Here is a 25457-nt window from a genome sequence, read left to right as displayed (position 1 = left end):
CCAAAACCATCCGTTTCAGATGACCTCAGCACCCCCCAATCTTCAATTGTTCGTCAGGAATCCTGAGGGCCCTTGATGCTCTACGCTGTAATTGCTCCTCTGAAGCCATTCAGTTCTGCTGGGAAGACACATAGTTATCAGGAAATGTTGTATGGCTGTGATCTTATTGGGATCATAAAGACCTGACGGGATGATTCGCATGACTGGAGTGCTGCGGTGCAGGGTTATAGGCTCTTTGGGAAAGACAAGCAAGAAAGACAAGGTGAAAGTGGTGGAGTTGCCGTTTGCATGAGAACACAGCTGGAATGCATGGAGTGCTGCCTTGGGATGGACAATGAGCCAACTGAGAGCTTATGGGTAAGGACTAGAGATGGCAGGTATGGGCGACATTATAGCGCATGTCTATAGGCAACCTGACCAGAAGCGGATGAGGCACTCTAGCTAGAAGCAGCTTCACATTCACAGGCCCTAGTCTCTGTCCCTCCCTGCTGGAGGGACAACACAGCAAGACACAAGCAATTCAGGAGGCTTCTGAAGAGAATCAGTGACAACTTCCTGATCCAAATAACAGAGGAACCAACAGGAGGTGCTCTGCTGGACCTCATACTCACCATCAAGGGGCTTGTTGGACATGTGAAGGTCAAAGGCAATCTTGGATGCAGTGACCCTGAGATGACCGTGTGTGACTGGAATTCAGGCTCCAGAGATGAGAAAGCAAGGCAAAAAGCAAGCATAATGCTGGACTTCAGGAAAGCTGATGTGTGCCTCTTCAAAGACCTGTTTGGTAGTTTGACAGGATTAAGCCCTGGAGGGAAGGTGGGCCCAAGAAAGCTGATTTAATATCCAAGGATCACCTCCTCCAAATTTGAGTGGCCCATCTCAATGAATAGGAAGTCATGCAAAAATGCCCGGGGGCCTGCACACAGAGACAAGCAGGTCCCGGCAAAACTCAATTACAAGAAAGAAGCAGTCATCAGTGAACAAAATCTGGTTGAAGGCCACTACATACCCTGGGGATCAATACTGGGTCCAATTGTGTTCCAAATCCTAGAGCATCTCTCATATGAGGAAAGGCTGAGAAAGATGAGGCTGTTTAGCCTGGAGAAGACTCCAGGTGCTAAGCTTGTGCATGTGTACAAATACCTGAAGGGAGGGTGTAAAGATGGAGCCAGGCTCTTTCCAGTAGTGTGTAATGCCAGGACCAGAGACAACGGGCACAACCTGAAACACAGGAGGTTCCATCTAAACATCAGGAAACGCTTTTGTACTCTGAGGGTGACTGAACACTGGCACAGGTTGCCCAGGGGTATTGTGCAGTCTTCATCCTTGAAGAAATTCAAAATTCTTTTGGACATGGTCCTGGGCAACCAGCTCTGGATGAACCAGCTTGAGCAGGGGGGGGGTTCAAACAGATATCTCCAGAGGTCCCTTCCAACCTCAGCCATTATGTGATTCTTTGATATACTGAGATTTGCTTAAAAGAGGAAAGACACTCAACTATTTCCCCTCATTTTATTATACTGATTTCTTCCAAAAATAGCATAACAATGTACTTTCCAATGAAAACTGATACAAGAAATCTAACAAAACCAGCTTTGATGCACACAAATTTCAACAAAACATTTCAGCACTTCTAAACTGTCAGCATTTTTTTAGCTAGTTTCAGAAGTACTAATTCTAGCAGACAAGAGTCTTGCATTCCTTGCGTCAGCAGCTGACCTGATTCTACTGCTTTGGTGAAGGTTATAGGTGTTCTTCTACACAATAAAAAGAAATAAATCAGAACTCACAGAGTAAAGAGTATGACCTAATTACAGGGGGAACACAATATAACTACAAACTCAGATAATTTGAACACTTAACTCTAACAGAAATGTTCTTTCTTAGGTTTATTATGAATTTTCAAAATATTCATAACCATCAACATTTAATCATTTCATCTCTATGTAAACTATACTAGCCAAGAGCTACCATTAGCCCAAGAGAGAGAAAAAATATGACATTCACACTCTCTCAGTAGTGGGTGGCTATAAGCATGTGGAAAGCAGAGCAAACACCATGTCAGAAGTTTCTAAGCCAGCTCTTAGAGACTGACAAGCAGTTAAGATGGTAGTTAGGCACAGTTCTGCCTACTGATAACTAGATTACATCCCCGAAGCATTTGGCTCTGATATGGGGACCGTTATCCCCATGTACTGGTTTGCGTACACACATATGCAGCCCTTCCTGCCTGAGTGAATTTCCAGCATCCTCAGATGTTATCAGCCTCCCCTTTTGGTTCACGATCCAGTACATAATAGTGTTCCTAATGCCTTAAGGACTGCAATGAGGTCCCCATCACCAATAGCTCATCCTTCTGCCAAGCACCCATTTGGAGTTTTATGAAGCAAGTAAGAAACATATGCAAAGATCTGTCTAGTAAGTTTCAGGAGACATTAAAACTGCCAAAAAGTCCAGAAAGTCAACAGAAAATGTTCAGTCATCTAAGTTCATCAGCTGTTATTCATTACCACATAGTCATATTCGGAAAAAGAGACACAGATATTTAAAACTTCAGAAATTTAGTTTTTTCAGAGGTGTTTTGTACAGAACAAACTTGTTTAATCTTGGAAGCACCATGAAGTAACACATCAGCAAGCACAAAAAAAACAAGAACATTATGGGACTTCATAATGTAAACTACACCTTGAATACCACTAAGGTAGATTTACACTGCAGGCTTGAGCACAGCACAGAGGTGCTCAAACTGACTCGGGTATTACTTGCCACTTACCTCTGCATGCAATGTAGACATACCTTATATGTGTGACTGTATCTAGTGAATTAACAGAGCTTTGCAGTACAACATTTAGGCCCTCATTCTGCACATCAAACTCGACAGTGTTTCCATCCATTTCAGAAAGTGCAGGGTCAAGCTTGTAATCACAAACATTTCTGCTAACAAAACATTTGTTTCTAACACAAACTTGTGTCAAGTTCAAACATGAGTTTTGAGAACATGCAGACTGCTTACAAATGCTTAAAAAGACTGATTCAGAATCTCGCGTATATACACACTCAAGTCCATCTGTCACAGACAGGCAATGTAACTCAGAATCATGAGCTTGCTCTAGTTTTCGATAGTGTCCTGCACACTTCTGATAATTAAAAAATTAAAAATAAAAAAATAGTTGCCACAATGGATTTCTGACCATTCCAACTCGCACATGGATATGATCTCTTCTTGCTGCATCCAGTACATGAAGTTTCACAGTTGCTTTTCGAATGCAAATACCAAGTAAATACCTAAAAAAAGAAAATGGGAGCATTTAAAGTTTCAGCTTCCTCTGTGACTTGATGAAGCTTTCAAAATGCAAACAAGCTGATACTCTGCCCAAAGAACCCGTTAGCAAATTACTGAAATTATAAGGACTGCTATGGTTTCCTAATGGGTAACTCTAGCATTAAATTCCAGCACAGTTTTAGATAATGTTTTCACAGAAGAGCTAAGTATGCACAAAAGCAAAATATTTCAAATACTGCTTTTCTCTGTAACCAACAGGCTATTCTACACACTTTCCATCGCAGTCAGTCAATACCGAGCTTTCAAAACAATACTTACTTGTTGCTTCCCATTCAGATTTACTCAAAGTTCCCTAGAAAGACAAAAAAACAAAACCACAATTTCAACAAGAAGAATGAGGGAACAATAACACAGCTGAACTCAGGATAATCAAACTTCCACAGACCAACTTCTAACCACCCCACACTGCCTAGCTATTTGGAGAAGAGCTACTGGGACAAGAGCAGCATTACTGTAGATACTTATAGAGCATTACCATGGATACTTGTAATTCTAACAACTAAGGCAGTAGGGAATTGCAACACCCCAGATAGCAGAACACACCTAAATTACACAGGTATAAGAGAACGGGCCAAGAGCCTGTGGGGCTGGATGCCTCTGCAATATGGAGTATGCTGGGCCTATCACTGCACATTGGTGTCACTTGACCTGGGCTCAAGCTGTTGTCCAGTCCAAGATGCCTGACATTTGTGAGAAGAAGAGGCCCTATTTAATGGTGCTACCACTTTCCCTGAGAACACTGCCTGCAGCCCACAAAAGCTTTATTTGCATTAGAGTAAATCTCAATCCAACTCACATGTGAAAAAACAGCCTGCCTTGCAGCCCAGGAAACCTACTCCTACCTCCACTTTTCTGATTAAAGCAGGGCAAATGTGCAAGTAAAAAACTGCTGCCGTCTACCCTACCAATTAAGAAGCATGAGGTAACAAGCAGCCTGTTTTCTATTCTGCCCACTCCATTCCCTTGTAGCGAGTCCTCATCGGAGCATGACTTAGCCCATACACTACCTACTGACCAACTCCAACTATTGATTCATCTTTCAAAACATTGGTGAAAAGAAGGCTTGTTCCAGCAGATTTCTTCTTTGCCAGATGATACAGCAGGTGGCAAAAGAGGTCTATTGTCTGATTTGACCATTCTCATGCTTATTTCTTAAAAGCAGCATTTTCTTTTTAAAATGTTTAAGACTTCAAATACAGAGAGCAGGTTTCTTTTCCCTTCTGATATAGGATTTTTCTACATACAGTAAAAGGAATACATCCTATAATAATCTAAAAATTCAGAACATGATCAGTAGATAAACTACTTTAAAAAGGAAAAATCCAAGTGGAACAAACTCAAGCTGACCACCTTTATGCTGTATCTATGACAATGAAATAGGATGCCACATGATTTTACTAAAACTACAGTCTTTACTTGAACTAGTCTCCAATTTTGGTTCTGTCTTGTCAAAGAACCTCAACACATAAAGAAGACCTGAAGTTCAGACTGAAAGAGCCAACTTTGCTTAATCAGGAACTATTCAGCATGAATAGTTAGGTTAAACCAAGCCTTTGCAATGTTTCTGCAGCCTGACTCCCCAGTGCACAGACAACTAAACACACAGAAATATGCTACCCTGAATAGCTAGGCAGGCTATAGATGGAGAGTCAATAGGCAAGTGGCAGCAATTCCTGGGGAAAAATTACAGTAGACACTCTCAGTCCTCCTGCTCACTTCCCAGGAACAGCAGCTGTGCAGGCTCCTACCCATCATGCCCCTAACTCTGAGACCAATATGAAACAATGAAAGCCTGGGAGGGAACCAGCTGCAGACAACTCCAACATTGGCATGTACTGCTAGGACAGTGGAAGAAAAACCTATAAAAAACATAAGAAAGACAGCAAGCTCAAAAAGGTAGCATGTGCATTAGAGGACAAGACTAGAAACAGAAAAAAAAAATATACTTAATTTGATCACTGATCTAAAATCTAGTATAACCTCCATGGAGGATGGTTCAACATTCTCTTATTTCTGAACTCATAAATCAAGCTGCCAAAACAGAAGAAATGCAGAAAAATATGTGACAGGATAGCAGTCTAGGTTTTGTACAAGGTAAGGTTATGATCATCACAAAGAGAGTTTCTCTCCAATCCAGAATGTGAACTGAATGTCATATTAAATAAGATCAAGAGTGGAAATACATGGATTTAGTTTTATGCATGTAGGAATAGCCCAATTCTAGGATCTGTTAAAAAAATTTAAAAAAAAAAATAGCATTTACAGAACTTTAATAAAACCATTTGAAAAGGGAGCTGAATCTTCTTCACCCAAAAAGACAATAGAAAAAAAGTGTTTTAAGATTTCAAATACATAGAGTATTATGAAGAAAGTTTTCAATTCTCCTGTCAGAGGTTTAAAAAAAGAAAGCTAAAGCTCTAGATCAGTATTGTGAAGATCCAGAAACAAGAACATCCTTCAAATTAAGAAGAGTTATGTTACAATAGCTGCCAAGGAAGATAGCAAAATATCCTTTCCCTTTTGCATTACCACAAACTTCCTAGTGGCTACCAAGTTAAGTGAAATTGATTCAGTATGGGACTTATAATGAGAAGAACTCCTCAGCCCCGCAGCTCTATGGTTTTTCACATGCACAGGGACATTCATACCAATTTCACTGCACTTGAAATGAAGGCACCACATGTTTGAAAGATCAGGACCTCATTTTCAGACACCATTTGCTCTACTGAAGTAAGAAGGAACTTACCAATGGTAACTTTGCTTTGCCATCTTTGATGAACTCTTTTACATGTTCATAGTCATCAGGTTTATCAGAAACAAGCCTGGAATCACCAAATGTAGAATATGGCTGGAGAACATCAGAAACAGAAAAAATATAAATTGCGTACATTTATCATATCAGTCAAGGATTTATCAAAATGCAGCCCAGAACAGAGGTCAATAATTAAGAGGATTTTGAATTCGGATCTCTCCTTTATAGCACCTACGAGATCAGGTCTGATACTGCCTACTTTGCAGAAAATCTGCCACCCAGGATTTATAAACTAACTTTTATCCTCATGTCTCCAAACAGAGGAAACAAACTATTAGAGTTTTGCTCTGTGTACAGCTCATTCTGAGTATTACCTATTAATCTTTTAGAACAGCAACTGAACAAATCAGCACCTCTTCAGCAGAAGTACTAAGAAATAAGCAACTGTAAGACCTCAAGCAGAATGCTTAAAATGCTTCAGTAACATCCAGGAGCTGTAACAGAAGTATACAACTAACTCTTCAATGCTAATATATATTATGTCCTAGTTTCAGCTGGGATAGAGTTAATTTTCTTCCTAGCAGCTGGTGCAGTGCTGTGTTTTGGCTTTAGTCTGAGAAAAATACTGATAACACACCAATGTTTTAGTTGTTCCCAAGTAGTACTTACCCTGATCAAGGACTTTTCAGTCTCTCATTCTCTGCCAGTGAGGAGGGACACAAGAAGCCAGGAGAAAGCAGAGACAGGACACCTGACCCAAACTAGCCAAAGTGGTATTCCATACCACAGCATGTCATGCCCAGGATATAAACTCAGAGGAATTGGCCAGAAGGGATCAACTGCTGCTCAGGTCCGGCTGGGTAACGATCAGTGGGTTGTGAGCAACTGCACTGTGCATCACTTGCTTTTTCTGAATTTTCATTTCTCCTTTTTTTTTATTGCTGCCTATTAATATCAATATTATTGTTTTTATTATTTCTATTATTATTACATTTTACTTAACTTCAATTACTAAACTGTTCTTATCTCAACTTGCAGTTTTTGCCTTCTCACAATTCTTCTCCCTATCCCACTCAGGGCAGGAGTGCAATCTAGCAGCTGCGTGATACTGCCCTGGACTTCAAAAGAGCAGACATTGGCCTCTTCAGGAACCCGCTTCGGAAGGTTCCATGGGATACAGCCCTAGAGGGCAGAGGGTCCCAAGACTGTTGGTTGATATTCAAGGATCACCTAATGCAAGCTCAGGAGAGTTGCATCCCAACTAGAAGTGCAGCAGGAGGGCCAGGAGACATACTTGGATGGATAAGGAGATCCTGAGGAAAATTCAATTGAAAAAAGAGGCTTATAATAAGTGGAAGCAAGGAAAGGTGGCATGGGAAGAGTACAGGGATGTTGTCCGGGAAGCTAGGGACCAGGTTAGGAAAGCTAAGGCCCAGTTAGAATTAAATTTAGCTAGAGGTATTAAAGATAACAGGAAGGGATTCTACAAGTACATAGCAAATAAAAAACAGACTAGGGAGAATGTAGGCCCCCTCAGGAAGCTCTCGGGAGAACTGGCTACCCTGGATTTGGAGAAGGCTGAAGTTCTGAATGACTTCTTTGCCTCAGTCTTCACTGGCAAAGGCTGTTAAAAAAACACCCAAGCCTTGGAAGGCAGATGCAGGGACTGTGAGAATGAAGACCCTGCACCCACTGTAGGAGAGGATCTGGATCGAGACCATCTTAAAAACCTGAACGTACACAAGTCCATGGGTCCTGATGAGATCCATCCACGGGTCCTGAAGGAGCTGGCGAATGAAGTTGCTAAGCCACTGTCCATCATATTTGAGAAATGACGGCAGTCAGGTGAAGTTCCCGATGACTGGATAAAGGGAAATATAACCCCCATTTTCAAGAAGGGGAAAATGGATGACTCGGGGAATTACAGAGCAGTCAGTCTCACCTCTGTGCCTGGCAAAATCTTGGAGCAGAGTCTCCTGGAAGGCATGCTAAGGCACATGAAAAATAACAAGGTGCTTGGGGACAGCCAGCATGGCTTCACTATGGGGAAATCCTGCCTGACCAATCTGGTGGCCTTCTATGATGGGGCTACAGAACTGATGGACAGGGGGAGAGCAGTTGACGTCATCTACCTGGACTTGTGCAAAGCATTCGACACTGTCCCACATGACATCCTTGTCTCAAAATTGGAGAGACATCAATTTGATGGATGGACCACTCGGTGGACAAAGAACTGCCTGGATGGCCGCACACAAAGAGTTGTGGTCAATGGCTCAATGTTGGAGCTGGAGACCAGTAACGAGTGGTGTCCCTCAGGGATCGGTGTTGGGACCGGTCTTGTTTTAATATCTTCGTCGCTGACATGGACAGTGGGATTGAGTGCACCCTCAGCAAGTTTGCCGATGACACCAAGCTGTGCAGTTCAGTTGATACACTGGAGGGAAAGGAATGCCATCCAGAGGGACCATCCAGAGGGACCCTGACACACTTGTGAGGTGGGCTGATGCCAACCTCATGAGGTTTAACCATGACAAGTGCAAGGTCCTACACCTGGGTCAGAGCAACCCCAGGCACAGCTACAGGTTGGGCAGAGAAGAGATTCAAAGCAGCCCTGCGGAGAATTAATTGGGGGTGCTGGTCGATGAGAAAATTAACATGAGCCGGCAGTGTGCGCTTGCAGCCCAGAAAGCCAACTGTATCCTGGGCTGCATCAAAAGGAGCGTGACCAGCAGGTCAAAGGAGGTGATCCTGCCCCTCTACTCTGCTCTTGTGAGATCTCACCTGAAGTATTGTGTGCAGTTCTGGTGTCCTCAACATAAAAAGGACATGGAACTGTTGGAACAAGTCCAGAGAAGGGCCACGAGGATGATCAGGGGACTGGAGCACCTCCCATATGAAGACGGGCTGAGGAAGTTGGAGCTGTTCAGCCAGCAGAAGAGAAGGCTGCGTGGAGACCTCATAGCAGCCTTCCAGTATCTGAAGGGGGGCTATAGGGATGCTGGAGAGGGGCTCTTCACTAGGCGTTGTAGTGATAAGACAAGGGGTAATGGATTAAAACTTAAAGAGTAGAAGTTTAGATTGGATATAAGAAGGAAATTCTTTCCTGTTAGGGTGGTGAGGCACTGGTATAGGTTTCCCAGGGAGGTTGTGAATGCTCCATCCCTGGCAGTGTTCAAGGCCAGGTTGGACGAGGCCTTGGGTGATATGATTTAGCGTAAGGTGTCCCTGCCCACGGCAGGGGGGTTGGAACTAGATGATCTTAGGGTCCTTTCCAACCCTAAGGATTCTATGATTCTATGATACTTAATTGCCAACTGGGCTTAAACCATGACAACTTAAGGACCTCAGTATATACTTGTTAAAGATTCTAATGACTACATAATGATCTATACTTAGCAATGGAGTCCTCAATTTTAAGGGGCCACTAATTTAAGATAACTTCCACTTTTCTAAAAATGAAGCTGATATGTCACAGGCTGTGTCACCATGTTACTGGCAGTATGAGCCCATACAAAGCAGCATCACTTTCAGAGTCAACAAGGACGGTCAAGTGCACTTGCAGCCCATGTGACTCAGTTTTATATGTCACCAGATACTTGACTTGATAGTTCCATGCTGAAAAAAAAAAAAAAAAAAGAAAAAATCTACTGCTTGAGGGAGGAGGGAAGAACAGAGAACTGAATGAAATCAAAACCTCAGAGATGGCACTTAAAAGCTTCTCTGAAGCTGCTAAAGTCATCCAGGACAAGAGCCTGAGGATACAAAAAGCAGAAACATTGGACAAAACCACAGCCTCAGTTACAGTTAAGTACCATTTTTTTTTTTTCTACAAATACAGCCTGTCCTTCTATTCCTACAAAGATACTTTCTGTATTTTCAATTGAAATTCCTTGCACAAAGATCCACTTTCAGTCTCTGTTGAGGAAGAAAACGGATTATGGTTACCACTGTCTGAAACTAGGCACAATTCCTGTGCTGCTGCTTACTTCTTGATAAAAAAAAAAAAAAAATTTGCCTCAAAATTGGAATTTTTGTCTACAAAACTGAATTACTCTATTGGGTGCAGGTGCCCAGGCACTGGCACCAGGGACTGCAGAGGTGGCCTCTGTGAGAAAGGGCTGGGGTTGCCCCATGCTGGACAGAGCTGGTTCCACCAGTCCAACAGAGACACCACAGACCACAGCTGAGCCCCTCAGCCACAGGTGTAGCACCTCTGGTAAAATGTGCTTAAAAAAGCATAAAAAACCTGCACAGTAGCTGTGAGAAAAGAGTGAGGAAAAATGTAAAACTACCCTGCAGGCCAGTGCAGAAGGAGAGGAGAAGGTGCTCCAGGTGCTAGAACAAAGATTCCCCTGCAGCCCATGGTGCAGATCATGGTGAGGCAGGCTGTGCCCCTACAGGCCATCAAGGACCACACTGGAACAGATAACCACAATGCAGCCCTGTCCTGGGTTCAACAGTAGCAGCCATTTTTCTCCTTAGCAGCTGGTGCAGTGATGTGTTTTTGACTTTCAGCCTGGGAACAGTGCTGATAACACCAATATTTTTAGTTGCTGCTCAGTAATGTTTAGTCTGACCAAGGACTTTCTGAGTCTCATGCTCTGCCAGGGAGAAGGGGGAGCTGGGAGGAAGCAGAGACAGGACACCTGACCCAAACTAGCCAAAGAGGTATTCCATACCACAGCATGTCATGCCCAGGATGTAAACTGGGGGCAGTTACCCGGAAGGGCTAGATCACTGCTTGGTCAGGTTGGCTATCGGTCAGCGGGTGGCGAGCTCTATTCTCTTCCCTTGTTATTTCCCTTATCATTATTGCTGGTAGCAGTAGTGGTTTGTGTTAGACCTTAGTTACTGGACTGTTCTTATCTCAACCCATGGGAGTTACATTCTTTGGATTCTCCTCCCCACTCCTCCGGAGCGGGGAAGAAGAAAGGGGGGAGTGAGAGAGGCTGTGTGGTTCTGATTTATGGCTGGGCTTAAACCATGACAAGCCCATAGAAGTCCACACACTGCAGCAGGCAGACATGACCAGCAGGAAGCTGCAGCCTGTGGAGAGCCCCCACAGGACCAAGGTCCTGGCAGGAGCAGTGGCCTATGGAAAGCTGCCTAACCAGGAGCAGGTTTTCTGGCAGGAACTGCAACCCCGTGAAGAACCAACCCACACGAGGTCTGCTCCTGAAGGACTGTGCCCCATTGAGACAGCACACACTGGAGCAGTTTGTGAAGATTGTATTCCACTGGAGGAATTCATGCTGGAGCAGGGTAAAAGTCTGAAGAGGAAGGAGAGGCAGAGACAAAGAGCTATGGACTGACCACAAACCCCATTCCCCATTGTCCTGCACCACAGGGTGGCGAGAAGAGGTAGAAAGGTCAGGAATGAAGTTGAGCCTGGGAACAAGCACTGAGCGGGACAAAAGGTGGTTTTAGATTTGTCTGGTTTCCACCATACTACTCTTTTTTTCCTTTTTTTGGTAATTAATTTAATTAATCTTCTCCAATTTGACAGTCTGTTTTGCCCATGACAGTAACTGCTAAGCAATCTCCCTGTCTTTATCTTGACTCACAAGGATTTTTTCTTATTTTTTCTCTGCATTTTGTTGGGAAGAAGGAACAGGAAAGCAAGTTGGTATGTATCTGACAGCCAGTCAAGTTCAACCCACCACAGTCACACTTTCAGCCATAGGAGTTTAGTTCTTCTGTTGGTAGCCCTTAACTAATCACAGCATTCATAAGAGGTATTTCAATTATTGCACAAATAATTAACAAGATGTAAAATACTATTTAAATAAAACAACTTCATATTTACCTCCAAGGCCTGCATTCTCCTTAACAGCATTTTATGCTCCTCGTTCTTAATTTTTTCTTCATAGAATTCCCGAAATGTCATTTTGTAGACTAATTTCATACCATGCTTCTTTGCCATTCTGTCAAAATAGTAAGCTTAATTAGGGAAGATATGAAATTATTGTAGTTTTATTTCCTAAGGAACAATTTTAAGCCACAGTGACATCTTATGGTATTCACTAGCATTACACTCTTTCTAGAATTTGCTTTCTTAATAGACATTTAAATGAAAAAAATGCACTACCACTATAAACTGTATTTTTTTTTAATTAGGACAACAAAAATCCACGCAGAATTAATTTAAAAATATTTTAATAGAAAAATGTCTCTTCTCCCAACACACAGAGATAAGTTCTATTTGAACATCCAGATACACTACATGAATTTCCTTGAAGTATCACCACCTTGACATGTCACGTACTATAGATATGAACCTCTCTCTGCTAGATTTAGTGCCTTGTATCTCAATTATATGTATGCCCTGGGGTCATACAATACTGAAGTTACAGGTGTGACAGATGTTCATATCTGTCATGGAGAACTATGAATTAAATGTGTGAAAATATACAGCTTTGAAGGGAAAACTTAATAGTGTTTAACTGCCATACTAAGCTTGAATGACATGAAAACACACAACATGGAAACATTTGTCTATACCCCAGGAGACAGGCTGGGAAAGGCAAATCTGAATGCACACAGAGGTAACAACAAAATGCATGCTCACAGACGAATATGATTTAGAGGAAGAAAAGTTGTAGGAAAAAATCCTATGAACATCTGAAGGAAGTTGAAAAAGCAAGAAGAACCATGATGAAGATGACATACAAGGCAGCTTGCTGAAGGACTAAAGAAAATTATTCTAAATAACTCTCTTCTATTCTATATTCTAAAGAAAGGTAGAATGAACCTCTAAAAAAAAAATAAATTAAGATTAAAGAAGAAAAATCTGACAGCACTAAAAGTTCTCTGACAGATCCAATATATCATAGAATCAACTTAGCTGGAAAAGACTTTTAAGATCATCAGATACAGGCATTCTCATGTGAAACATAGTTTAAGTCTTCACAACTGACCAGAGCACTTTCAACTGAGTGCAATGGACAGATCACAGCTGTGGATGGAAACACAAGAAACCACTGCATTTGGAGCAACAACAAAAAATTAAGAACTGAAAAATATAAGAAACCCAAAATATAATGTTCTGCAAGTATCACACAACGACACACAAACTAAACAAATGCTTATTATGGTTCACAGCTTTCATTGTATAATGAATTCAAACACTTAACTTACTCTTCCAATAACGGAAAGTAAACCAAGAACTCGGGGACATCAACCACTTCTTCCAAATGGAAATCATATTTGCAGCCAAACAAAGGATATTCTCCCTTCTTTTCAAATTTTACACTGTACACATCATTCCCAAATAAATTTGTTTCTGAAGCTTCAAGCCGCTTTCTATAAAATGAGATATAATCAAACATTAATTGACTAGTTTTTAATTTAACAAGCATAGAAAACTTGTAGACAATTTAACAAGCATAGAAAAGCATAAGAGGTCTGGAAAGTTTCTCCCAATACTACAGCATTCAGCCATCTCTCTAGCTTATCACCTCCCTTACCTAACAAGGCAAGGAAACAATGAAATCAGAAGATGCATACTAGGTCTTAACAGTTTATCCTTCCTATACAACATCCTAAGGACTAAAGGGACAGTCTCCATGGACAAACTACACTTCTTGAAACAATCACACCAAAACCCTGACAGTTATTCTCCAGGCTATGGCTATTTTGCTGTGAGTCATTACAGAGGGTTTATGTATGAAGATCTATATATTTGCTAAGCAGAAGAGCCACAGATGCAAGACACAAGGGTTAGTACAGATTTATCTGTTTAAGTTCACAAGTAAGATTCTCATGACTAGAATCCAAAATTGTTGTAGAAAACCTTGCCTGTTTCCACAAACATATCAGAGCACTATAAGAATGATTATCACTTAACAATGCTTCACAGATTTTTGAACAACTAATAGAATATAAAAGCACTTACACAAGTTCAAAGCTATTTGGAGTTGTGCCAATGAAATACCCTCCAGGAGAGAGGTTCCCACAAGCGTTTTTAAGCATCATGTCAGCCTGCTCATACGTCTCAAATGAATAATGGTAAACAAACTGACAGCTGCAAATGTCAAAGCGCATATCCGGATCACTGTATTTAGAAGACAAGAGATCCTGAAATAGATTAAAAAGAAAAAAAAAAGTGTGTAACAAAAGCTACAAAGCCAAGCATAACTCAATTAAATCTTCCAACAAAGACACTACTCCTATAATTCTTTAAAGCTTTTCCTTTCAGTCCCCATTCGTTTACAAGTTCAACAAGAGGAAGATGAAAAAGAGTAAGTCCTCTGCTACACAGAAAACCATACACAACATCTGGAAACAAGAATGCATACACACATTTCAAAGTTATCATGTCCCCAAACTCCCTTCATGTTTTCAAGCAACACCACTACAATGAAAGGCCAAAACACAAGGTTAGTTACCTAATAGTATCCAGAGATATTTTACTGCTGAGGGTTTATAATCAGTCACTATTCTAGCAGAAAACAATCACAAAATTAATTTTCTGTTTAGTAAGTCTCTGTCATAAGAACTGACCCATTAAAAACATAAAACAACTCCTCCTTCTCTTAATTAAGTGTAGCAATTTACACTGCTTACCAAGCGGTATTTCTGTATTCTAACACACATACATATGTACGTACCAACACACTCCTCCTCACCCAAGACAAAATAAACAGCAACTCTGAAGAATTCAGAGACCAGACACTGGCCTCTGCGGGAACCTGCTTAGTAAGGTTCCATGGGATATAGCTGTAGAGGGCAGAGGGGCCCAAGGCTGTTGGATGATATTCAAGGATCACCTAATGCAAGCTCAGGAGAGTTGCATCCCAACTAGAAGGAAGTGCAGCAGGAGGGCCAGGAGACATACTTGGATGGATAAGAAGCTGCCGAGGAAACTCTGAAGGAAAAAAGAGGCTTATAAAAGGTGGGACCAAGGACAGGCAGCCTGGGAAGAATACAGAGATGTTCAGGAAGCTAGGGACCAGGTTAGGACAGCTAAGGCCCAGTTAGAATTAAACTTGGCTAGGGATATTAAGGATAACAGGAAGGGATTCTATAGGTACAATGCGAATAAAAGACAGACTAGGGACAACGTAGGCACCCTCCAGAAGCTCTTGGGAGAACTGGCTACCCTGGATTTGGAGAAGGCTGAAGTTCTTAATGAATTCTTTGCCTCAGTCTTCACTGCCAAAGCCTCTGACCACACCACCCAAGTCTTGGAAGGCAGACGCAGGAACTGTGAGAATGAAGACCCTAGGCCCACTGTAGGAAAGGAACTGGTTCGAGACCATCTTAAAAACCTGAATGTACCCAAGTCCGTGGGACCTGATGAAATCCATCCGCGGGTCCTGAAGCAGCTGGTGAATGAAGGTGCTAAGCCACTGTCCATCATATTTGAGAAATCATGGCAGTCAGGTGAAGTTCCCGATGACTGTAAAAAGGGAAATATAACCCCCATTTTCAAGAAGGGGAAAATGGATGACCCGGGAATTACAGAGCAGTCAGTCTCACCTCTGTGCCTGGCAAAATCTTGGAGCAGAGTCTCCTGGAAGGCATGCTAAGGCACATGAAAAATAACAAGGTGCTTGGGGACAGCCAGCATGGCTTCACTAAGGGGAAATCCTGCCTGACCAATTTGGTGGCCTTCTATGATGGGGCTACAGAACTGATGGACAGGGGGAGAGCAGCTGACGTCATCTAACTGGACTTGAGCAAAGCATTCGACACTGTCCCACATAACATCCTTGTCTCAAAATTAGAGAGACATCAACTTGATGGATGGACCACTCGGTGGATAAAGAACTGGTAGGATGGCCGCACGCAAAGAGTTGTGGTCAATGGCTCAATGTCCAGCTGGAGACCAGTAATGAGTGACGTCCCTCATGTGTTGGAACCGGTCTTGCTCAACATCTTCGTCGCTGACATGAACAGTGGGATTGAGTGCACCCTCAGCAAGTTTGCCGATGACACCAAGCTGTGTGGTTCAGTTGATACACTGGAGGGAAGGAATGCCATCCAGAGGGACCTTGACATGCTTGTGAGGTGGGCTGATGCCAACCTCATGAGGTTTAACCATGACAAGTGCAAGGTCCTACAGCTGGGTCACAGTAATCCCAGGCACAGCTACAGGTTGGGCAGAGAAGAGATTCAGAGCAGCCCTGCGGAGAAGGACTTGGGGGTGTTGGTCAATGAGAAAATGAACATGAGCCAGCAGTGTGCGCTTGCAGCCCAGAAAGCCAACCGTATCCTGGGCTGCATCAAAAGGAGCATGACCAGCAGGCTGAAGGAGGTGATCCTGCCCCTCTACTCTGCTCTTGTGAGATCTCACCTGAAGTATCGTGTGCAGTTCTGGTGTCCTCAACATAAAAAAAACATGGAACTGTTGGAACAAGTCCAGAGGAGGGCCACGAGGATGATCAGGGAACTGGAGCACCTCCCGTATGAAGACAGGCTGAGAAAGTTGGGTCTGTTCGGCCAGCAGAAGAGAAGGCTACATGGAGACTTCATAGTGGAGACTTCATAGCAGCCTTCCAGTATCTGAAGGGGGGCTATAGGGATGCTGGAGAGGGGCTCTTCACTAGGCATTGTAGTGATAAGACAAGGGGTAATGGATTAAAACTTAAAGAGTAGAAGTTTAGATTGGATATAAGGAGGAAGTTGTTTCCTGTAAGGCTGGTGAGGCACTGGAATGCCCAGGGAAGTTGTGAATGCTCCATCCCTGGCAGTGTTCAAAGCCAGGTTGGACAGAGCCTTGGGTGACATGGTTTAGTGTGAGGTGTCCCTGCCCATGGCAGGGGGGTTGGAACTAGATGATCTTAAGGTCCTTTCCAACCCCAACTATTCTATGATTCTAAGAACTTCAGAGCCCTTGAAAATTATCAAGTTAAAGCTTGCCACAGTTTGACCCTGTATTCAGTAGTTCCCCGATTCTTCTTGCTCAGGCTTCCTTTATACAATACTACTAGCCACCTTAAGTAACACAGGAGCACACAAATTCTCCCCAAGGACCATGATGTGGATTCTGTACTTAAAATATTTCATACTTAATAGTTCTACCAGTTTTCTTTTCTCCCAGACTTCCACCCTCCTACTCACTTCCAGACTTTATCAGTTCATCCCACATGCTGTCAATGCTCTGTCTGTGCTAAGAGAAAAAACGGACACATCACATACCCATAGCAATTGATCTGTGCATTTACTCCTCCTCTACACTTTGACAAAGAAATAGGTAACTGAGAAACAGAGGTTGGCAAAATTAGACAAGCTGCAAGAATGAGATTTTGCACTATATACAATATAGATTACAGAGACACAAAGTCAGGGAGATGAACTTTTGTGTGCACAGACAGGCAGGACAATGCATGCAACAGAAAACAGATGTGTGTTTAAGACTGAGCTGTAATAGTGACACAGAAATATCCCTGTCTTTCCTGATCAAGGCTCTTTCCCCTCTCCCCCGAGTTTCAGCTGAGAGGAATCTGCAAGAGACTGTACACTTGAGAAGGAGAAGCAACCAAGAATCCAAGCAAACAACCCTTCCTGCAAGGCTAGGAAGAACAGGTTCAGCCTTTCCACAGATATGCGAAACCAGGCAGGCTCCATCCTTCAGCCTGCATTTCTACAAAGCAAAAGTAGTGCTGGTTACAAGACCATCTCCTAAGCCTCAGTAATGTATTCACCATCACCTCCAGACAGCCTAAGAAACCTGCTCTACGAGACAAATTTTGAAGATGTGTATTACAGTAATAAAAATGCTGTTAGAAACAAACAAACAAAAAAACAAAAAACCCTGGGATAAGCAAAATATACAAGTCAAATCAGAAAACGTCCCTTACTCCTCCCAGCATAAAAATACATTCTGCTGGCTCACAGAACTCCAGAGGTAAGTAATCATTCCCTTCCTCTTATCATCTGAAAGGAACTGAAAACAGCAGATTTGTTATCTGAGAAAGACATTCAGGCTTCAAGAATGTTACCCTGTAAAACAGTAATAAAACTACATCTTAAACCAACTTTCCCATAACCCATTTGGATGATTCTCCTGACAACACACCAATCTGATCTTAAAAATATATACAGGCCCAAAATATTACTGCACTATCATCATTTCTTATACCTGCTTAACAAAAAAAACATTAAGCCTCCAAAACATTAAAAGCATAGGCACTGTACCTTGGTACTATCTGCTTGTATAAATTCTGCATCAAAAATATGTTCATTATAACGACATCGGGCTTTCATGTCTTCATATCGCTGCTTGCACTGCTGCACAGAAATGTCAGCAATATCTATATATGGAGAGAGAAATTTTGAAAAACAAACTGAACAAGTGTGTAAACAACCACTTTCATACTTCCAATTTCATAGAATCATAGAATGGTTAGGGTTGGAAAGGACCTTAAGATTATGTAGTTCCACCCCCCCTGCCACAGGCAGGGACAACTCACCTTAGATCATGTTGCCCAAGAGCCTGTCCAGCCTGGCCTTCCAGTTTGCAGAAAAGGAATTTAATTTGCAGGAAGTGTTTGGGGTTATAACTCTGAGATTTTCAGTCATTATTTCAAGACAAAAGTTGTAATCTGAAGATTTTCAAAAGCTCCCATCCTCAAAAGTGCAAAGCAAGCCTCCAAAATTTCAAGTAATGATACTATGTGATTGATACTAAGTGCTGTCAGCCCAAAGTGTCTAGTATACATTAGCTAAAACAGTTCAGCCCTCAGGGTTTCTCAAAAAAGTACTAAAAGCTCTTCATCTTTTTTCAAATATACAAGAAGTTGAAATGCAGTTATTTCTGATATATATATCAGTATATATCATCATGGGAATTGTTTTCTAATTTTCTTTTTAAGACTGTTCCTCTCAAACATCAAGTTTCACCGAATAATAACTGTTTGCACAATTTTTTTAATAACATGCAATAAATTTACATGAGAACTTTGTAAGTAAATTCATTAACTGTATTTGAAGACTGCTAATAGAACAAGGCAAGAAAGAGCTGTAAAATATGGAATATCCCAGAATAATTCACACTAAAGGGATGTTATGAAATTTTGGTATCTAATTAAATTTGAAGTGAAGTAATACTTCCTCTGATTATCCTTAAGAGAAGATGGTGTCTCCCTCCCAACATCTAAGCAAACTATTTAAATAAGAGAGGTTTTTTTAACCAGTTTTCAGCTCTTACCCTTTCTGAAAGTATTTCCCTGATTCTAACACCCAAAACCATTTTCTGTCACAACACTGCAAGATTTGTTTGTTAATGCAATCTTTGTGTGTTTCCACAACAGTTAAAAAATACTGCAAGATAGTACGTGTGTCCTGGGTTCAGCAGTAGCAGTCATTTTTTTCTCCTTCTTAGTAACTGGTGCAGTGCTGACAACGTGCGAGAAAAGACGTGAAATACAACACATGAGTCTTTTTCCCAGCGCTACACTCTGCCTAAGACAATCCGTGGCAAAAGTGTGTCTCTTTCATGATACTAGCTTTTAGTCACAAGTTGAACAGAAAGCTATTACACAGAAAATCAAAGTTTATTATATTTATGCTGGCAATCAAGTTGATGTCTTCAGATTAAAAGACAATAGAAGACTTTTTGACAGAAGGCATACCATTGCATTCTTGGGCTTACTAAAAGAAGGAAATAAGAAAAGACTGGAGATGCACCCATAAAACACTAATGGACTAGGAACTTATTTTGTCTTCTTACCAGTACAGACAAGTTTTTTAATTCTGCCTTTTTTCCATTTCAGTAGGTCTCCACCTTTGCCACATCCTAGATCCAGAACAGCTATATCGTTCTTTTTCCGTCGTACCCGGTCTATAAATTCACCTAGAAAAATAACAAGAGAGAGCTCACATACAGGTCTCTGTAATTCACTTGTATTGTACAGAGAAGCCTAAAGAACCAAAACAGTGCGAGATTTTTTAAAACACCTCAAAACTTACTTTGCCTAGAAGTCTTCTTAGCATGAGACTTACACCTCTCTTTCTAGAAACCACTAATGATGAAAGGAACCACAACATTTTAAAACTATGGAGAAGATAATGAATATTTTCTGTGCTTGATGTGCTTTGCATGTAATGTAAAACTGGAGTGCTGAACTGTTTCCCTGGCAGACAAAGGCAAAACTGCACACCACTAAAGAACCACTCTGTGCGTGAGTAGGCAAAGAGGGTTCCCTTTCATTACCACTATAATGAAGGCAGATGTTATCTGAAAGTATGGGAAAGCCTTTTGCAGAAGAGTAAAAGCCAATTAAATGCTTCAGCCACAACATCTCCTTGTGGTCACATTACATAAATGCATAACGTTTTCCACTCACTCTCCTATGCCTTTCAATAACATTAGGTACTTGCTTGCTGCTTGCTGCTTTCTTGCCCTACATACACCAGTTTCATTTTTTCTTTTAACTTCACTCTGCCTAGATTATTTCTGACTGATGTTGGCATATTACGTGAAACATATCTGCATGCTAGCAATTTTTCTTCACAGTAAGAGACATGAAATATGTTCCAATACATCTCCTACAACATACTACTGAAATTCATCACAACTGAAAGTCTTCAACACAGGCTTCAGGAACAGCTTTATATAAATTTAAATATTGCTTCCAACTGCTCTGACACAACACAACACAAAGCAGCACAGTAAGACAAACAGTGCCAACATCTCCTGGCATAGATCCCCCTTCACAAATCCGTGGTGTTGTGCCAATAACTCATTTCTTTGTTTGCAGGTATCTGACAGTTCCATTTCCTCATTTTGGAATTAATTAGTGGGACAGCAGATTTTGCCTTTCATAAAAAGCTGTTGGCTCTTACAGAACTATATCCCCTAGTTTTTAATCTTTTACACTGTTGACAATAGGCAATACAGAAAAATATCCGAGTTCAGGTTTCCTGCAGAACTGCTTTATCGGAAAGTGCTTTAGGAAAAGGTTAAGAAGCTATTTGAGATAGATTTAAATAACAGCTCAATCTAAGGACAGATTCTTTACGATTTAAAGCTGTACCTTCATCTTTTAAAATGGCACAAAGAGCAGTTTCCAGCATGAACTTTTTCTAGTTTTCAGGTCACTTGATCTTTAAACCTTTAGCATACATTTGGCACTCCAACAATAGTACTTTATTGCACTTGAAAATCTCACCATGTATTAACAGGCAAAGTGTCACAATCAACATTAGCAGAAAAAAGTTACATTTTGATACAAAACTTAGCTAGATTTTATGAAAGTCTAAGTGATCAGTAGGAAAGCTTACCAATGAGGACGCTCTTTGTCCAATTATTAAAGTTTCGGAGGTAGAATATGCGAGACTGGCTACGTTTTTCCAATCCAACTTCCTGAAGCTCATTATAATGTGCAGCTACAGCTTGCCCATGGCCTACCTTACACTGTAGAAAAGAGGGAAGAAATAGACTCAAACAGTGAATTCTTAAAAGACACACGTTCACTTTAAAGATTTAAGATAGTAAACAAGAAATACTATGAAGAGCACCAACATTACATATTTATACAAAAACATTTTCTGTATCTGTCCTGGTATTGATGTCAGTACTTCCCATTATCACACAGACAACTCCCTAAAAAAATTTTAATCCTTTTTTCAGTTGGTTTGAGTAATTTCTGACAGATGAAGCCCAGCATCTTTTCTTCATAGACATATTTAATTTTCAGTTGTCTAATACTCTCATCACTCTCAAGTAATCAGTTTCATTCCCCTTAAGCCTAGGATTGAAGAGAGGATATTCCTTCTTGAGGAATTTCAAGCTTCTTGAAAAATGTTGTTTCAGAAATTCAATGTTTACATATAACAGAAGCATATAAACTGCCAGTTTAACCAAAATGCCAATGAGGTAATGCCACATAAAGGCCCAGTAGAATAATCCCACTGCCAGATCTTTAGACAGACTATGGTAAAGGAATGAGAGTAATGTCAATGTATCCCATTTAATGCTTAAGTTAGCTGTAGAAGTGTCTCCTGCTTAGCCTTAACTGTAAATACTCCAAGAGATCTCTGTCCCATGTGACACAGAGAATCAGATCTTCACCTTGAAAATAATCTTCAATTACATGCATAAAACTGAAACAAATAAAATAATAATGTGGGGAACCAATACAATTTCTGTGAGACACAAAAGTGAAATAACAGTACAAACTAGAACAAACAATTCTCAGTTAAAACCCACAAACATGTCACAAAGTCCCAGCCGGTATGAATTCACACAGCAATTAAAAACATTCCCCATAGCTGACTACAAAAGTCAACATCCAAGTATTTTATTATTCAAATAGCAGTTCCTCAAGGGAAAAGGAGGTTTGAATAACTTTAAAATACTACCTGAATTCTGTAGTGTTTCATATCATTTTGGTAACCTTTGAAATAAACACAGAATTCCTATGACCCCATCATCTGTTTATGACCACAATTTAGCTGACCTAATAATTATTTTGACCATTTCTAATCTTTTTTAGGGTCAGCATAGATGGCTCCCTGAATGGCTACTGAGGGTGACGTAAATGAGAACAGCTGACTTTGACAAGTCCAGAGGACACATTAATACAATCTATTAACACATCTCAGCTGCTGCAAGCACAGTTGCAAACAGCCATCAGCAATAACATCTAGATGCTGGCAGCTGCATTCAATGCAATCACCTCTCTACACCCTCAAGCTATGCAAAACCAATGCATTTTTGTCCATCTAAACCATATCCAAGAGCTACTTTATTAAAAATGTGACAGGGTTAATAATGTTTCTACCACAACAAAGGGCATTTTTATTTTATTAGATTTCTTAGCCATAAGTTAATATCCTGGAAAAATTCTGAAAGGAGAAACAAAACATTAGGTCAAAGGTGTTTTCAAATTGTACTCAAATATGCCAAAAGATCAACATTAGACAGCAACAGTTTCTGCAAGCTCATACATAATAAAGGACAGCATCATATTACCTTTTTTACCCTCCCAGTTAAAAGGACAAATGTTTTCTCCTACACCTGCAGTCTTCAAACAAAAAAGCATCTGTAAACCTTTCAGTATTTCACTTTGCTAACAAACCATACTGAAATTATATCACAGAGGATGAAGTTTGTAGTGTTCTGCATTATATAATACGTTACTGAGGAAATGAAAGGACAAAATTATCTTATGGGAGAATTTCAAACACACTATACCAACACAGGAAAACAACATACAAAACATGAATTCAAGATACGGGACTTGGACTAATGCCAGTAAACCCTACACTGCACTAACAGATTGCTACCACACAGAAAACAGAACAATAATCTTAGAATTGGAATAAGCACATGCTGAGTTCAGTTCTCTCAACATTCTAGTTACTATCCCTCCTTCTCTCCCATTAAGCCCAACGTAACTTCTACACCTGTTATTTTGCTAGGAAGCTACCCACAAACTTTGACATTTGGTGTTTCATACTGATTCACTTATGTTTAGTATCAATATTTTCAATTTTTTCTTGAGCTAAGGCTTTGAAACAAGGATTTGAACATAGCTCAAAATAAATGATACTCACTGCTTTCTTAGGGGGTTCATCTTCAGAGTCTAAATTCCTTCCTTTTGCTGTGCCATCCTGATTATCACTGTGGACTTCTTTTTCATTTGCAGTGGACTGAACTGTACCTGAAGTTGAACTATCGCCTTCCTGAGTAATACCTGAATCTGCTTCTGAAGTACCAGGTGCTTTCTCCGCTTCTTCATCCAAACTCTTCTCTACTTCCTGTTCTTCACTGTTGGTTAAATCCGCCATTTTTGAAAAGTGAGTCTCCTTGTCCATTTATCAGAATGGAAGTCTATAGAGGAAAAAAACAGAACAAACCACCAACTATTTTCAGTGTTGAACTTTTTACTTCCGGTTACACTCATGACTTTCAATTATCATGCTGGCATTACAAAAAATGAGTTTGCCCCAGAAAACATAGGCTTCAAATTTGACTGATAGCAGAATTTCAAAGTACTGTCACTGCAGAAAGATCAAATTAAGAGAAATTTTTACTCTCCATGTTTGAGTCTCTTAGCTACCTTTAGTGACTCAATGGCAACATGCTATTGCATTTTGAGCCTGTAATCTCCCTTTTCCCCTCCCCATAAAGAGTAAACTACAAACCACTTTATGTTCAGAAACACAAGCTGACAGAGCCCCTCAAATTAGTAAACTCATTATTTAATCTATTTGCAAATAGATGCCCTCAAACAAGAAACTCAAGGTGTTTCTTTAGAACAAATTTTCATATCAGGAGTGGATTTTCAAGTTTGCCAAGAATATCCACTATGCCTCAAGTCTCACTAGTACTAGGAATCTTCAGCTGTTATTTCCTTATCTCCACAAACATCTATAGTCTGTAGGTCAGCAAATCACTGTTACATGGCCCATTCAGCCTCCATCACATCCCAGCCTTCTCTACACCAGTATCGGCACGCAGGCCACATACTTTCTAATATAGCACAGCAGAAGATAATTTGGTAACTCCTCTTCTGAAACAGTGGCTTATTTTAGTCTAACAAAAATACATGTACACTCCACTGTGTACAGGCTTAAGCCTCCTAACGAGGATCAAAACGCATTAATTAAGCGGACCACTTACATAGAGACCCCGGAACAGCTTTCCTCAAAACAAATGGCCTCTAAGCATAACTCAGAAACAACTTTTCTACTATGCTACGTCACCTAACTCACGCTTCCGAAACAGCGCACCTTTTCTTAGCTTCACCCGGCTGTCCCAATCAGTTTATCTGATGTTTTTAAGGCCTATATTTAGAAACTATCCGAATTTCGCAACCAACGAGGGCAACCAAGCTCTCAGGAGCAGCTCCTTCGGAAGAAAGCTCAAAACGCGACGGGGAACGGGAGACGAACGGGACTGCCCCCACAGACCTTGAAGTCAGCCGCGCAAAGCGACAGTCAACGCAGCGGCACCCCACTAACGGGGCAAGGCCCTGAAGTCTTATCGCTGCGTCGCGGGGGGTCCGGAAGCCGGCAGGCGGGGCGCGCCTACTGCCTGCCGATGCGAGACCCGGCCCGGCCCGGCCCACCACAACAACAACGGACAAAGCGCGCAGCCGCAACCGATTGGCGACGGCCGGAGACGCAGCGCAGAATCACCCCCTCCCACCCCGGCTGCCCGCGGGGCAGAGGGCTCGGGGGCGCGCCGCCCGCCTCAACGCCACCCGCCGTACCGCGACGCGGTGGTTAGGCCGCCCGTTAGGGTCCGCTGCGCTCACCCAGCCGCACACCACTCCGCCATCCTGTTTGCAGAAATGACGCTCTTCCGCGATGCGGCAGCGAGCGTGGTGCCGTCACATCCGGTCTCGTCCGGCGGCGGGACAAGACTACGAGCCCCAGAAGGCTGTGCGAGCGGTGGGTGAGGGGCTG

The 25457-nt window shown here is 41.5% G+C and overlaps 1 protein-coding gene across 2 annotated transcripts; it reads right to left on the bottom strand.

Annotated features, from left to right (window-relative positions):
* Positions 1-1498: 1498 nt before the first annotated feature.
* Positions 1499-25414, bottom strand: RNMT (RNA guanine-7 methyltransferase). Of its 2 annotated transcripts, none has more exons than XM_062633051.1 (11): positions 25307-25414; positions 23601-23877; positions 21324-21456; positions 19771-19893; positions 18237-18352; positions 13990-14171; positions 13233-13397; positions 11902-12019; positions 6090-6191; positions 3602-3635; positions 1499-3285 (listed from the first exon to the last, which is right to left on the bottom strand). In XM_062633051.1, the coding sequence occupies exons 2-11, from the start codon at positions 23859-23861 to the stop codon at positions 3248-3250; spliced, it is 1272 nt and encodes a 423-aa protein (XP_062489035.1). In that variant the 5' UTR covers positions 23862-23877; positions 25307-25414; the 3' UTR covers positions 1499-3247. The 2 variants fall into 2 exon arrangements, with proteins under 2 accessions (XP_062489035.1, XP_062489036.1); XM_062633052.1 differs by lacking the exon at positions 25307-25414 and adding an exon at positions 24865-24982.
* Between the last annotated feature and the right edge of the window lie 43 nt (positions 25415-25457).

This window comes from Pezoporus occidentalis, unplaced genomic scaffold (genome assembly GCF_034315485.1).
Source record: "Pezoporus occidentalis ecotype Australia unplaced genomic scaffold, CSIRO_AGI_Poc_V1 ctg4, whole genome shotgun sequence".
Classification (NCBI taxonomy): Eukaryota; Metazoa; Chordata; class Aves; order Psittaciformes; family Psittacidae; genus Pezoporus; species Pezoporus occidentalis.
The sequence above is the reverse complement of the archived record's forward strand: the minus strand, read 5'-3'. Positions and strand labels throughout refer to the sequence as shown.